Consider the following 17,300-nt stretch of genomic DNA (forward strand, 5'->3'; position numbering starts at 1 on the left):
CCCACTGCATATAATACTACCACACATCTGTACATTCTGAATATAATACCAACACATACTGTACCCTCTGAATATAAATCTGCCACATACTGTACCCCTGAATATAATACCGCCACACACTGTACCCTCGGAATATAATCCTACCACCCACTGCGCCCTCTGAATATAATACTACCACAAACTGCGCCCTCTGAATATAACGTTGCCATACAGTGCACCCTCTGAATATAATACCACAACCGCAGTAACACCCCTCAACATCCGTTAGCTGATGCTATTACCACAGGAGGGGGGTATTGGTGGTGTTGCTAGTGGATGATGGGGGTGCTACTACTGGGGGGGGGGGTGTTGCTGGAGGATGATGAGGGTGCTACTGGCCATCCCCCCTGGCAGTATCACCCCCATCATCCATCAGCAGGATCATCCTCCTGGCAGGAGCACCCCCATCATCCACCATCAGGATCTGCTGATGGAGGTGCTACTGCTGGGGGGGGGGATGTTGCTGGTGAATGATGAAGGTGCTACTGTCAGGGGGGGAGCATTAGGTAGGCAGCAGTTTCCCCACATTAGGTAGGTAGCAGTTTCCCCACATTAGGTAGCATAGATTCCCCACATTCGGTAGCACAGATTGCCCACATTAGGTAGCATAGACTCCCCACATTTGGTAGCACAGATTCCCCACATTAGGTAGCAGTTTCCCCACATTAGGTAGCATAGACTCCCCACATTAGGTAGTATAGACTCTGCACATTTGGTAGTAGTTTCCCCACATTAGGCCGCAGGTTCCCTTGCAGGTTCCCCACAATGGGTCAAAGTCTCCCCACATTAGATCGCTGGTTGAACCCAGCCCCCCCCCCCCCCCCCCCCCCAAAAACAAAAAAAAAAAACACATACAACACAGAGAGACACACACACACTCACAGACAGACACACACACAGAGTCACACAGTCACACACACACAGTCACACACACACACACAGAGTCACACACACAGTCACACACACACAGAGTCACACACACACAGAGTCACACAAACACACACACAGAGTCGCACAAACACACACGCACACAGAGTCACACAGTCACACACACAGAGAGTCACACAAACAGACACACAGAGTCACACACACAGAGTCACATATACACACACACAGAGTCACATACACACACAGACAATCACACACAGACAGAGACACACAGATAGAGACAGACAGAGAGACAGACACACACACTCACCCATCCAGCGCAGCGATCCTTCTTTCTGGGCGCCCTGCGAGTGGTGATGTCCTCCTGCTTGGCCATGCGGTGGGACGCCAGGCCAGCGCAACCGAAGACGTCTTGGTGTCACCCCATTAGGTTCGCGTCACCCGATGCGGGCCGCACTCCCCGCACCCGGGTCACAACGCCACTGCCTATACACCTTTCCCGGGGGGGGGGGGGGGTGTACTGTGTGTAATAGGGTCACATGTGGGTGTTTCCTTTTTGTTATTTTCCTCTGAATATATGTAACCGTCAGCTACTGATATGCCATAGGTCTCTAATACAAACCTAGCTCTATCACTTTTGAGCCTCTATGACACCCACATATGGGGTATTTCCATACTCGGAAGCAATGGGGGTTACAACATTTGGGGGCATTTTCTCCTATTACCCCTTGTGCAAATGAAAAATTTGGGGTAACACCAGCATTTTTGTGAAAAAAAAACCTATTTTGTCATTTTACGGCCCACTGTTCAAAACACCAGTGAAGTGTAAATACTCACTGTACCCCTTGTTACGTTCCCTGAGGGGTGAAGTTTCCAAAATGATGGCGCTTGAGCGGAGATCCCGCTCCTCTGGCTCCGTGGTAGCTCTGTAAACGCTTAAGGCCTCTGACAACATTCTCCCAAAGCCAAATGGCGCTCCTGCTGTTCTGAGACCTGGTGTGCACCCGCAGAGCAGTTTATGCCCAGATATGAGGTATTTCCTTACTCCAAAGAAATGTATTTACCAATTGTGGGGGACATTTTTTCCTATTACCACTTGTGAAAAATTTGGGGTAACCCCAGCATTTTAGTGTAAAAAATCTAATTTTTCCTTTTCAAATCCCATTTTAATGAACATTTATCAAACACCTGTGGGGTGTTAAGGCTCACCGGACCCCTTGTTACGTGCCTTGAGGGGTGTAGTTTCCAAAATAGTATGCCATGTGTTGTTTTTTTTGCTGTTCTGGCACCATAGGGGCTTCCTAAATGTGACATGCCCCCAAAAATCATTTCAGCAAAACTGGCTCTTCAAAATCCCCTTGTGGCTCCTTCCCTTCTGAGCCCTTTACTGCGCTCGTCGAACACTTGACATCCACATATGAGGTATTTCCTTACACATTACACATTTTAGGAAGATTTCTCTCCTTTTACCCCTTGTAAAAATTGAACAATTGGGTCTACAAGAACATTCCAGTGTAAAAAATGAAGATTTAGAATTTTCTCCTTCACTTTGCTGCTATTCCTGTGAAACACCTAAAGGGTTAACACACTTACTGAATGTCATCTTAAATACTTTGGGGGGTGCAGTTTTTATAATGGGATCATTTATGGGGTATTTCTAATATGAAGACCCTTCAAATCCACTTCAAACCTGAACTGGTGTCTGAAGAATTCAAATTTTGAAAATTTTGTGAAAATTTGCTGCTGAACTTTGAAGCCTCTGATGTCGTCCAAAAGTAAAAACATCTCAATTTTATGATGGAAATATAAACTATACATAGGGGGAGATTTATCAAGAAATGTCTGTGTTAGATCACATTTCCACCATTTTTTTGTCTATTCTTTGACTAGCGTTCCCCTTATTCATCAATAATGCGCAGTGTAATGATGGATAAGGCCTTTTCTAAAACAGAGTCAGACCAACAACCAGAGGCCTGGGTTCCCAACGTACATGTACCTATAGGGGTACGCCACGGGGTGAGCGTTGGTATGCGAAAGCGCAGACAAATACTGGCCATGGACTGGCAAGTACTTGTCAGCGCATAGCCGGGCAAACCTCCAGCTGTTGCAAAACTACAATTCTCAGCATGCAGTGACAGAAGGCATGCTGAGACTTGTAGTTATGCAACAGCTGGAGGCTCACTACTATAACTTTCAGCATGCCCTTTGGCTGTCCGTGCATGCTGGGGGTTGTAGTTATGAAACAGCTGGAGGCACACTGGTTGCAAAACACAGAGTTTGTAACATAACTCAACCCATGTGCCTCCAGCTGTTGCAAAACTGAAACTCCCAGTATGCATGGTCTGTCAGTGCATTCTGGGAGTTTTAGTTTTGCAACAGCTGGAGGCACATGGGTTGGGAGTTGGAAAACAGATAATGTTTCCCAGACAGTGTGCCTCCAGTTGTTGCAAAACTACAACTCCCAGGATGCCCAGACAGCCGAGGGGCATGCTGGGAGTTGTAGTTTTGCAACAACTGGAGGAGAACAGATTGGGGACCAGATTGGGGACATCTGCTGGGCCATGTTCTGGCTCCTGCGGCGTCCTGTGCGCTGCGCAATGACGAGTGATGTCCTCAACGCGACGTCACCGTCAGTGCGCACAGTGACAGCTCAGGACGCCGACGGAGCCAGAAGTAGCGCGGACCCCGGGAACAGGTAATTATAAAACCCGGGATGGGGGAGGCAATGGGGCAGCGGCGGTGGTTGGACTTGGGAGGACCCCAGGACAGGCAGGGGAGAGAAGCGGGCGGCGGCGGCGGTCTCTGGCCCCACTAAAGCCCCTGCAGTTCATTGATTTAAAGCGCCAGCTTTAACTCATTGATCTGCAGCGGCTTCTGAGGGGGGAGGGGGGAGAAATAGCCCAAAACTTATACCAGAATATCGGTATAAGTTATCGGCCATCGGGCTGGTAACAGCGGCACCTCTGTCAGTTAACCCGTGCGATGTCGCGCATCGCGGGGTTAACTGAATGCCGTCTATAGACAGCAGAATGCGTAAGGACCTGCGCAATTCGCCATCTATAAACGGGATTCTGTGGGAAGGGGTTAAAGGTTGAATTGTGGAAGGTAGAAATTATTCTCACACCTACTGGTAAGTGGTCTAGCTTTGCGCCTAAAAATGTTCCTTTACACACAAAATAGCGACTTTTGACATAAGTTGCAAATGATAAATACGTGACCACTGCAGGGTCAGAAAGAAATAGTTCTACGGGTCGGCAAAAAGAGTAAAACTGTCTATATCAAAAGGCGCAGAAAAGTCTCAAAATATGCTGCTTGCGCCTGAACTGCGCCAAAACAGACAAAAACATGCTCTAAAAGCCATGATAAATCTCCCCCTATGTCTCATCTCTAAACATGTCACTTTTCAGATCCAAGTCATTATATAGTCATTTTACCCCATGTTTATCTACTAAGGGAGTATGAAAAGCTTCTAATACCTTGTTACCTAATCCTGGACTCCCTGATTGCTGTAAGAAGTGGGAAGAGGATTTAGGGAAGACTTTTAGTGAGGAACAATGGATTCACGTCTTTACACTGAGCTAAAAAAATTTCACATAATGTCCCTGATTTATAAGAGTCTTGTGGAGGTTTCTTTGTGGGTTTTCCCTACAATTTTTTTCCACGGTATTTACTAAGATTTCTCTACATTTTGCACTTTTCCCTACATTTTGCTTTTTTTTTACACATGTTCTGATCTGTCCGCTTTTCCTCGGCTCAAATCCACCACATTTCCTGTGGAAACCTTAGTAAATATGTTGGGTTTTTGTGAAAATGTCAGAAACACGACCCTTTTCTGCTCTCAAAAATGTATCCAGAATCGCCGGCGCTGTGATACACGATCGGGCACTTTTCTTCATGTATGGTGGGAATGTGACTTCATTTCTGACTTCTGGCAGAAGATTCATTTGACTTTGAACCACATTATGGGGTTCACCTTTCCCTGGGGCCCAGAGGTGACATTATTACATTTGGGTCTGGGAGAAATCCCTTTTTCGGAAATAACTATCCCAATTCATATACTTGGAAAAGCGAAGAGATACCTGATCTTCAGCATATTATTAATACAGTTCAATGTAACGTTACCATGGAGCGATCCATTACATCTGTTACAGATCATTTAAAACTGTTCACTAGAGATTGGACCAAATGGCTGGAATTTAGGTTTAGGCAAAGTTACAATTTTAACCTATTTCTAAGTTATTGGGGTTTTATTTTTGTTTTTTTCTCTTCTTTCTTTCTTTTTCTCTCATTTCTTTTTTCTTTGCTCTCGACTCATCTTTACTTACTAGACAATAGGAGAATTTTCCTTAAACTGGACAAACTCTGAAATATTAAACATTTGATTAACCAGTTTCTCTTCTTTCAGTTAAAGGAGTACTCCGGCGCACACTTTTTTCCTTTTATCCCGTCCGGGCTGCAAAATAAAAGTAAACGCACTTTCTCTTACCTGCCAACGAGCCCCCGGAGCTCCGGTACACTCCGGTACAGGTGTTGGGTCCCCGGGCTGAATTCTTCTTACTTCCTGTTAGCCCGGCACGTCACACGGAGCTTCAGCCTATCACCAGCAGAGGAGGGACATCACTGCGGCCGGTGATAGGCTGAAGCTCCGTGTGACGTGCCGGGCTAACAGGAAGTAAGAAGAATACAGCCCGGGGACCGAACACCTGTACCGGAGTGTACCGGAGCTCCGGGGGCTCGTTGGCAGGTAAGATAAAGTGCGTTTCTTTTATTTTGCAGCCCGGACGGGATAAAAGGAAAAAAGTGCGCGCCGGAGTACTCCTTTAAATATGAGAAACATTGTTAGAATTTTGAGCAACTTCTTGAAGAGGTAAACTTTATTACTTTGTATTTGTTATGCAATTGTTTATGTAAAAGAATAAAGAACCTTTTTCCTTCCAATCCACGACATATATGGGAATTTACGAGCATGTAACTGGGTCTTCAATCCGTGTAATAATGGCGCAAAGTGTGAAGTAAAGAGATCTTGTACCAGATGTGATCAGATCTCTAGGGATTTTATACCCCGGGGAGGACAAAGAAAAGGAAAAGAATTACACCGATGTTTACTGAACCCGGGGGACGCTGACATATTGACGACTTCTCATATAGAAAAATGGATTTTATGATCTGAGACCGAAAATAGACGTCAAGACGGGAAACGCTGGTCTAGGGTTTGTGATAAATAAAAGTATCTGCAGCGTCTTATGTTCAGAAGAGACGATCTTCAAGGGAGACGCGCGGATCCTGTCTGATGCCTTGAATTAAAGTCTCTATAATCATAATGAGAAGGGGGCGGGGACAACACTGACGCGTTACATTCCCTATATACAACGTCAGGGACAATATTACATTTATTATAAGTCCAGTGTGCAGAGATGAATATAAGAATAATAAATCATATAATATAGAGAACTTCTTAAAAATTGGTAACAAGTTTGGAGATGCAGTATATGATATATGTATAAATGTCAGATATCCTATGTACATGGATAATTTATAGATGTGTTATCTGCATCAATTATTCCTCTGAATTGACTTCTCCCCTGTGTGAGTTCTTTTCTTTGATGCTGATGAAGACTTGATTTCTTAGTAAAACATTTCCCACATTTTGAACATGAAAATGGCTTCTCTCCTGTGTGAGTTATTTGATGTACAACAAGATGCGGTTTCTGAGTAAAACATTTCCCACATTTTGAACATGAAAATGGCTTCTCTCCTGTGTGAGTTCTTTGATGTTGAACAAGACTTGATTGAAAAGTAAAACATTTCCCACATTCTGAACATGAAAACGGCTTCTCTCCTGTGTGAGTTCTTTGATGTCTAACAAGACCTGATTGAAAAGCAAAACATTTCCCACATTCTGAACATGAAAATGGCTTCTCTCCTGTGTGAGTTCTTTTATGTACAACAAGAATTGATTTCTGATTAAAACATTTCCCACATTCTGAACATGAAAATGGCTTCTCTCCTGTGTGAGTTCTTTGATGTGTAACAAGACCTGATTTAAAACTAAAACATTTCCCACATTCTGAGCATGAATATGGTTTCTTTCCTGTATGAGCTTGTTGATGTCCAACACCCCTTCTGTGACCGTTTTTTTGCTGAACATCCTGTGATGACTGAGAAGACAGGACCTGTATATAAGGATGAGATGACAGATCTTGGCTGTGAAGGGCTGAGGGTGTATCTGGGATAATGGAATGTTCTTCATATGTATCTTGTGTGATATCATCATCTGCTTTATAATCTGAAGATATAAGATTCTCCTCTGATCTCCTGCTACAAGAATCTGCAGAGAATAACACAGATTTTATTATCAGTATTAAAGGGGTTCTCCACCATAAGGTGATTTTAGTACGTACCTGGCAGACAGTAATGGACATGCTTAGGAAGGATCTGCACTTGTCTTGGGGCTAAATGGCTATGTTGTGAGATTACCATAACACTGTGGCTAGCTTTTTGTGAATTGGTATTTCCTGTTTGAGTTTCCTTCTTTGCCTACAAATCCCATAATTCCATTTTACTCCCTCCCACACATCAGCCACCCCCATCCATTGAAACATAAATGAGCTGCACCCATTCAAAAGACCTGTGGTTTTCAATCAGGGTGCCTACAGCTGTTGCATTAGTTGTAGATTGATCTCTCTCCCACCAAGCGATCGCTCCACCCATTGAAGCAGACAGGCTACCTGTCATCAGGTGACTAGTGATGTCAGGTCTCAGCCACATTACAACCTGGGAAAAATCTGAGACAACAGTCATTTTGTATGCTGTTAAAAATAAATATTGGGGTGAAAATCACATAAGAATTGTAAGAAAACAGTCACACACAGGTACAGACACTATATTATGGACTACACTAACTTTAACTGGAATACCCCTTTAACCCCTTAACAACCCAGGAACACTGCATCTACGCTGCATTTGAGAGCTTGTTGTTTTGTGGGACGGATCTTACATTGTATTAACTGTGCATTAAAATATAGGTCAGGTCCATACGATCACAGGGATATCTAATTTGCATAGTTTTTGTTACGCTTTACTGCTTTCTAAAAACAATTAAAACAAAAATTGCTTTACATTTTTACAACAAAAAAGTTAAAATATTATTGGAGGGGGGGTTAACATTTTTTTTTTTAAATCTTAAAAAAAATTTTTTTTAACACTTTTTGGTCCCTCTATAGGACTTGTATGAGCAGTCATTGGATTGCTCATACAGATCAGTACAGTACCGTATTTATCGGCGTATAACACGTACTTTTTAGGCTAAAATTTTTAGCCTAAAGTCTATGTGCGTGTTATTCGCCGATACCGCCCCAGGAAAGGCAGGGGGAGAGAGGCCGTCGCTGCCCGCTTCTCTCCCCCTGCCTTTCCTGGGGTCTAGAACCCTGCTTCCGGCCCTTCTCACCCCCTGGCTATCGGTGCCGCTGCCTGTTCTGTCCCCCTGACTATCGGTACCGGCGCCGATAGCCAGGGGGAGAGAAGGGGCAGCGGCACCCATTGCCGGCGCCGCTGCCCCGTTGCCTCCCCCATCCCCGGTGGCATAATTACCTGGGTCGGGTCCGCGCTGCTGCAGGCCCCCGGCGTGCGCCCCTTCGTCGTTGCTATGCGCTGCACGGCGCGGCGCATGACGTCCGAGCGCCACGCTGTGCATAGCAACGACGCAGGGGACGCACGCCGGAGGCCTATAGCAGCACGGACCCGACCCAGGTAATTATGCCACCAGGGATGGAGGGAGGCAACGGTGCCGCTGCCCCTTCTCACCCCCTGGCTGTCGGCGCCGCTTCTCTCCCCCTGGCTAGGGGGTGAGAAGGGCCGGCATCAGGGCTCTAGACCCCCAGGAAAGGCAGGGGGAGAGAAGCGGGCAGCGACGGCCTCTCTCCCCCTGCCTTTCCTGGGGGTATATCGGGGTATACACGCGCACACACGCACCCTTATTTTACCATGGATATTTGGGTAAAAAACTTTTTTTACCCAAATATCCTTGGTAAAATGAGGGTGCGTGTTATAGGCCGGTGTGTGGTATACCCCGATAAATACGGTATTTACTGCATTGATCCATTAGAGCCGACCATAGACAGGCTGTATGAATAGCAGAGTCCCGGCAGTGACAGAGTCCTAGCAATCATGTTATGTGCAGTAAAATTGACTTGTTCTCCTCATAAATCAGGTTGGTACGATCGGTATGTATAACATAGCGTTATCTTTTACTCTGTTTTTTTAAATTTTTTATTTAAACTTATTTTAGTAAAAAGTGAGTAAAGAGACGTACAGTGTAAGCACAGACCATGGAAGTCTATGACAAAATCCCATTCAGCACAGCATGATGTATACAGAGTGAGGACAGCTGCATAACACAGTCACTGACTACAGACACAATACAACCTAAACCGGGAACCTTAACCCCTTAAGGACCGGGGGGTTTTCCGTTTTTGCATTTTTGTTTTTTGCTCCTTGCCTTTAAAAAATCGTAACTCTTTCAATTTTGCACCTAAAAATCCATATGATTGCTTTTTTTTTGCGCCACCAATTCTACTTTGTAATGACGTCAGTCATTTTGCCCAAAAATCTACGGTGAAACGGAAAAAAAATCATTGTGCGACAAAATTGAAAAAAAACCTGCTGTTTTGTAACTTTTGGGGGCTTCCGTTTCTACGTAGTACATTTTTTGGTAAAAATGACACCTTATCTTTATTCTGTAGGTCCATACGGTTATAATGATCCCCTACTTATATAGGTGATTTTGTCGGACTTCTGGAAAAAATCATAACTACATGCAGGAAAATTAATACGTTTAAAATTGTCATCTTCTGACCCCTATAACTTTTTTATTTTTCCGCGTATGGGGCAGTATGAGGACTCATTTTTTGCGCCGTGATCTGAAGTTTTTATCGGTTCCATTTTTGCATTGATAGTACTTATTGATCGCTTTTTATTCATTTTTAAATTATATAAAAAGTGACCAAAAATGCACTACTTTGGACTTTGGAATTTTTTTGCGTGCACACCATTGACCGAGCGGTTTAATTAATGATATATTTTTATAATTCGGACATTTACGCACGCCGTGATACCATATATGTTTATTTTTATTTACACTGTTTTTTTTTTTATTGGAAAAGGGGGGTGATTCAAACTTTTAATAGGGGAGGAGTTAAATGATCTTTATTCACTTTTTTTTCCCACTTTTTTTGTGCAGTGTTATAGGTCCCATAGGGACCTATAACACTGCACACACTGATCATTGTTATCCCATAGGGACCTATAACACTGCACACACTGATCATTGTTATCCCATAGGGACCCATTACACTGCACACACTGATCTCTTATACTGATCATTGTTATCCCATAGGGACCTATAACACTGCACACACTGATCTCTTATACTGATCATTGTTATCCCATAGGGACCTATAACACTGCAAACACTGATCTCTTATACTGATCATTATTATCCCATAGGGACCTATAACACTGCACACACTGATCTCTTATACTGATCATTGTTATCCCATAGGGACCTATAACGCTGCACACACTGATCATTGTTATCCCATAGGGACCTATAACACTGCACACACTGATCATTGTTATCCCATAGGGACCTATAACACTGCACACACTGATCTCTTATACTGATCATTGTTATCCCATAGGGACCTATAACACTGCACACACTGATCTCTTATACTGATCATTGTTATCCCATAGGGACCTATAACACTGCAAACACTGATCTCTTATACTGATCATTATTATCCCATAGGGACCTATAACACTGCACACACTGATCTCTTATACTGATCATTGTTATCCCATAGGGACCTATAACACTGCACACACTGATCTCTTATAATGATCATTGTTATCCCATAGGGACCTATAACACTGCACACACTGATCTTCATCATTGATCACTGGTTTCTCATAAGAAACCAGTGATCAACGATTCTGCCGCATGACTGCTCAGGTCTGGATCTCAGGCACTGAGCAGTCATTTGGCGATCGGACAGCGAGAAGGCAGGTAGGGGCCCTCCCGCTGTCCTGTCAGCTGTTCGGGATGCCGCGATTAGCCGCGGCTATCCCGAACAGCCCGACTGAGCTAGCCGTCAACTTTCACTTTCACTTTTAGCTGCGCGGCTCAGCTCTGAGCGCGTGGCTAAAGGGTTAATAGCGCGCGGCACCGCGATCGGCGCTGCGCACTATTGGAGGCGGGTCCCGGCTTCACTATGACGCCGGGCCCGCCATGATATGACGCGGGGTTACTGTGTAACCCCGCGTTATATCAGGAGAGCAGGACCAAGGACGTACTGGTACGTCCTTGGTCCTTAAGGGGTTAAAGGGGTACTCTGCCCACAGACATCTTATCCCCTATCCAAAGGATAAAATGTCTGATCATGGGGGAAGAAAGGAAGGAGAAAGACAGAAGAGGAAAGGGTTAAAAGGAGGAGCCAAGAGTGCGGAGGACAGAAGAGAGGTGAAAGCCGAGAGAGAACCACACCCCCCCCCCCCCCCATACCTTATGGAACTTATCAGGGCACTTTCTTATTCAAGGTGAGTGTTTTTTTTTTTAAATATTGCAAAACTTTACCTATATTCACAATTTAGTTGTTTTCTGTAGATTTGAAGTCTTCAGATTAGTTCACACGTTTCCATGGTTACATAGTTTTCCGCAATTTGTGCAACTATGGTAACAGCATAATTTTTATGCAGTTTTGAAAAATCCTGGCAAATATGCAATGTATGAACACAGCCTTAGGGGAGGTATATAACTACTATATATCCTGATCCCATAGAGATAGCAGCAGTATACAGATAGAGCTGGAGGGGAGGTGTATAACTACTATATATCCTGATCCCATAGAGATAGCAGCAGTATACAGATAGAGCTGGAGGGGAGATGTATAACTACTATATATCCTGATCCCATAGGGATAGCAGCAGTATACAGATAGAGCTGGAGGGGAGGTGTATAACTACTATATATCCTGATCCCATAGAGATAGCAGCAGTATACAGATAGAGCTGGAGGGGAGATGTATAACTACTATATATCCTGATCCCATAGGGATAGCAGCAGTATACAGATAGAGCTGGAGGGGAGGTGTATAACTACTATATATCCTGATCCCATAGAGATAGCAGCAGTATACAGATAGAGCTGGAGGGGAGGTGTATAACTAATATATATCCTGATCCCATAGAGATAGCAGCAGTATACAGATAGAGCTGGAGGGGAGATGTATAACTAATATATATCCTGATCCCATAGAGATAGCAGCAGTATACAGATAGAGCTGGAGGGGAGGTGTATAACTAATATATATCCTGATCCCATAGAGATAGCAGCAGTATACAGATAGAGCTGGAGGGAAGGTGTATAACTGCTATATATCCTGATCCCATAAAGACAGCAGCAGTATACAGATAGAGCTGGAGGGAAGGTGTATAACTGCTATATATCCTGATTCCATAAAGACAGCAGCAATATACAGATAGAGCTGGAGGGAAGGTGTATAACTGCTATATATCCTGATCCCATAAAGACAGCAGCAATATACAGATAGAGCTGGAGGGAAGGTGTATAACTGCTATATATCCTGATCCCATAAAGACAGCAGCAATATACAGATAGAGCTGGGAGAGGAGGTTTCTGGGAGCTGCCAGGATAATCTGATATGTGATGATGTCATCCTGTAGTTCATAGGGAGTCAGCTGACCTAAGACTGACCACTTCCCCTGACACATTAAACACTGATTTTTGTGGGTCAGACTTATCACATGACTCAGGGCGCTTTCACACCACGTTATCAGCCTGCGGCTGCCGGGGGAAACCGTGAGCTCCCGTACCCCAGCCGGACCAACGCTGGAATCCATTGACTTTAATGAGCCGACCAGAGTCACCGTTTGACTCCGGTCGCCTCATTTTCAACCCGCATCTGGTTTTCTGACCAGACCTAAAACTGTAGTATACTACTAGGTCCAGTCAGAAAACCGGATACAGGGCAGAAATGAGTCGACCAGAGTCAAAAACTGACAGAAAAAAAACCAAGTGGCCTTACAGTGATTAACATAAAAAGTTATAGAGGTCAGCTCAGGGCATATTTCAGCATATTCATTTTTTTTTTAAGAATCTGAAATTCCTTTTAAACTAGTAATTGGGTATCATTTAAAATCGTACTGACCTAAGAATCAAATTGGAAAAATTGCATTTTCTTTTCAGTTTCACCTCACAGATAATAATTTTTCAAATTTTACAGAATATTTTATGGAAAATGAAGAAATGAAGGATTTCATTAACAAGTACAGTGGATCCTGCAAAAAACATGTCTATGTCTATTACAAGACGAGGAGGATAAAATAAAAAATGTAAAAAAATGAAAATTTGCTGCATCATTAATAAAAATAAAAATAAATAAATAAATAAAAATAAGAAAATACAAAAATAAACTATAGTGGAAACCAGGTCAAACACACAGCCAGGGGTCAGGAACCAAAGCTGGTACTCCGGAATAGCCAAAGTCAGGACACCCAAAAGTCAGAACCAGGATTAGGACCAAGAGTGGATGTCAGCCAGACCAGGGTTATAAATGGAATCACAATCAGGAACAACAGTAACAAGCCGTTAAATAGCCAGGACCCAGCAGGGAGGTTTTGTTGTCTGAGAAACCAGAAGTGGAACAAAGGAAAGGCAAGAGCCCTCACAGTACCCACCTCTAAACAAACCCTCCACATAAGGGAGCAACAGATGTGTGAAGGAATTAAGCATGAAAGGCACGAAGAAGGGGAGGAGAACGTACATCTGTAGCTGGAACCCAGGACCGTTCCTCTGCTCCATAGCCTTTCCAGAGGATTAGATACTGGAGGCCGCCCCTGGACATATGGGAGTCAAGGATACTGCAGACCTCATAATCCGACCCCGTCAAGGTGTAGTGAGGTGTAGTGATTGCATCGGATCATTTAAATGTGCGGAATGTCCGTCCATGATTTCTGGGTGTTCATTCTGCACATTTTCAGCCATTTGAACCCGGCCTTAGTGTTCTTAGTGCCAAGAAGAAAGGAGACACATAATAAAATGGGGAGAAGAAGAAGAGAGCCCACCTAGCCTGTCCTAGAGATAAACATTTGGCCGCAGGGAGGTAAATGAAGTGTTTGTGATCCATAAGAATTAGAATAGGTCCGGTAGTACCCACAGACAAGTGCGGCCACTCCTTGAGGGACAAATGATGGCCACTGAGGAACGTTTCCTGGTAATAAAGCTATAAGGATAAAATGGTCTCTCTGGGGTAGGAAGGTGAGACACCTATTCTGTCTCAGACGCATCGTATGAACGGGAAAGCTGGGTTGTGGTGACCCAGGATGGGAGCTGTGGTGACGGCAGCTTTCAGGGTGGAAAACGTTTGTGACCTTCGTGGAATTCACATTTCTCCAGTTTGTAATACAGAACAATCTCTCACAACGTAGCAAAGCAGCTAAAGATTACAGCGCCGGAACTCTGCATATACTACACGGATGTGAGTAAGTGACCCCTCTTTGTAAAGCTGTTTACCTCACTATAACCCCGTATATTGGCTTTAGTGTGGAGAACAAGGGGTCAGATTCTCTATAAGTTACTTTGGATAAGACTGTAATGTGATTGAGGCCCCTGCGATTGATACAGGGCCTCAACTCATCAATCCCAGGGGCCTCAACTCACCAATCCCAGGGGCCTCAACTCACCAATCCCAGGGGCCTCAACTCACCAATCCCAGGGGCCTCAACTCACCAATCCCAGGGGCCTCAACTCACCAATCCCAGGGGCCCCAACTCACCAATCCCAGGGGCCTCAACTCACCAATCCCAGGGGCCTCAACTCACCAATCCCAGGGGCCTCAACTCACCAATCCCAGGGGCCTCAACTCACCAATCCCAGGGGCCCCAACTCACCAATCCCAGGGGCCCCAACTCACCAATACCAGGGGCCTCAACTCACCAATCCCAGGGGCCTCAACTCACCAATCCCAGGGGCCCCAACTCACCAATCCCAGGGGCCCCAACTCACCAATCCCAGGGGCCTCAACTCACCAATCCCAGGGGCCCCAACTCACCAGTCCCAGGGGCCTCAACTCACCAATCCCAGGGGCCTCAACTCACCAATCCCAGGGGCCCCAACTCACCAATCCCAGGGGCCTCAACTCACCAATCCCAGGGGCCTCAACTCACCAATCCCAGGGGCCTCAACTCACCAATCCCAGGGGCCTCAACTCACCAATCCCAGGGGCCTCAACTCACCAATCCCAGGGGCCTCAACTCACCAATCCCAGGGGCCTCAACTCACCAATCCAAGGGGCCTCAACTCACCAATCCCAGGGGCCTCAACTCACCAATCCCAGGGGCCTCAACTCACCAATCCCAGGGGCCTCAACTCACCAATCCCAGGGGCCCCAACTCACCAATCCCAGGGGCCTCAACTCACCAATCCCAGGGGCCTCAACTCACCAATCCCAGGGGCCTCAACTCACCAATCCCAGGGGCCTCAACTCACCAATCCCAGGGGCCTCAACTCACCAATCCCAGGGGCCTCAACTCACCAAACCCAGGGGCCTCAACTCACCAATCCCAGGGGCCTCAACTCACCAATCCCAGGGGCCTCAACTCACCAATCCCAGGGGCCTCAACTCACCAATCCCAGGGGCCTCAACTCACCAATCCCAGGGGCCTCAACTCACCAATCCCAGGGGCCTCAACTCACCAATCCCAGGGGCCTCAACTCACCAATCCCAGGGGCCTCAACTCACCAATCCCAGGGGCCTCAACTCACCAATCCCAGGGGCCTCAACTCACCAATCCCAGGGGCCTCAACTAGATTTGTGGATGAACCCCTGGGACAGTCCATCTGTAACATACTCCTCTACGGCTTGGTTCTCTGCCACAAACAGAGGGTAGAATCTATCGATCTCTCCTGCTCTGGACAGTTGTTGACATGGACAGAGGTGGCAGCGAAGAACAGTGTGGTCAAACTGGAAATTACTACACAACTTCCTCTGGAGCATTCAGCAGCTGATTAGTACTGGAAGGATAACTATTTATAAATAGAAGTAATTTACAATTCTAACTTATAACTTAGCACCAGTTGATAAAAAAATGTTTTTTCATCGGAGTACCCCTTTAAAAAATGCCATAAAAAATGTATTACATTCGGTGACTAAGTAGAATCTGTGACTGTTCTCTGCATTTGTGGTTACTATTCACCTGGGAGGTTACCTGTAGGAATGTCCTCCTTATACTGCTCATCACCGCTCATATCTGTCTCTTCTTCTTTCTTTATGTCTGTAGCATTAATATAGATCAGATCTTTTCCTGTAGGAATGTTCTCCTTATACTGCTCATCACCGCTCACATCTGTTTCTTCTTCTTCTTTCTTTATGTCTGTAGCATTAATATAGATCAGATCTTTCTCTGTAGGAATGTCCTCCTTATACTGCTCATTACCACTCACATCTGTCTCTGCAGCATTAATATTGTTCGGATCTTCTCCCTGATTCATAACATGTGGAATAAATATAGTAAAAGTCATCAGACAGTAGGAGAAGTCACATGGGATGTTATAGATGAGCAGGAGACGAGGAGTCATGGAGGGTGAGGGGACTGACCACAAGAGCTTCACAGCCCTTCTACAGATCATAGGGAATATCTCCATCTACCTGATCATCCTGTGGAAGAAGAGGACGGGGACACCTCTCTGGTGCTGTTCTCTTACTGGATCTGACTGTAGGGAACACATACAGACACTGAATTCATTCTTTACATACAAATAATGAGAGGACGTGTGTATATAGTCATGTCTATTACCTGGTGATGTGAGGGGCTGCTGATCCTCCATCATGACCTGATCCTTGTACTGATCCTTGTGTCCTTCTACATACTCCCACTCCTCCATGGAGAAATAGACCGCCACGTCCTGACACCTTATAGGAACCTGACACATAATGATACAGTCATCACCCCGACCCCTCCAGTGGTGTTACTGTATAATGTCCCAGCATTCCCAGCAGGGTCACCTCTCCAGTCATCACCAGACCCCTCCATTACTGTATAATGTCCCAGCATTCCCAGCAGTGTCACCTCTCCAGTCATCACCAGACCCCTCCATTACTGTATAATGTCCCAGCAGTGTCACCTCTCCAGTCATCACCAGACCCCTCCATTACTGTATAATGTCCCAGCAGTGTCACCTCTCCAGTCATCACCAGACCCCTCCATTACTGTATAATGTCCCAGCATTCCCAGCAGTGTCACCTCTCCAGTCATCACCAGACCCCTCCATTACTGTATAATGTCCCAGCAGTGTC

The 17,300-nt window shown here is 45.2% G+C and overlaps 1 protein-coding gene across 1 annotated transcript in view; it reads right to left on the minus strand.

Annotated features, from left to right (window-relative positions):
- Window positions 1-6,394: 6,394 nt before the first annotated feature.
- Window positions 6,395-17,300, minus strand: part of LOC130303245 (oocyte zinc finger protein XlCOF7.1-like) — a gene marked incomplete at its 5' end in the record, with an annotated part of 65,692 nt that continues 54,786 nt past the window's right edge. Inside the window, 4 exons of the mRNA XM_056551768.1 lie at window positions 6,395-7,255; window positions 16,201-16,486; window positions 16,653-16,717; window positions 16,801-16,927. Of these exons, the coding sequence (XP_056407743.1) occupies window positions 6,444-7,255; window positions 16,201-16,486; window positions 16,653-16,717; window positions 16,801-16,927 (1,290 nt within the window). The remainder of the gene's footprint in view (window positions 7,256-16,200; window positions 16,487-16,652; window positions 16,718-16,800; window positions 16,928-17,300) is intronic.

This window comes from Hyla sarda, unplaced genomic scaffold (genome assembly GCF_029499605.1).
Source record: "Hyla sarda isolate aHylSar1 unplaced genomic scaffold, aHylSar1.hap1 scaffold_1202, whole genome shotgun sequence".
Classification (NCBI taxonomy): domain Eukaryota; kingdom Metazoa; phylum Chordata; class Amphibia; order Anura; family Hylidae; genus Hyla; species Hyla sarda.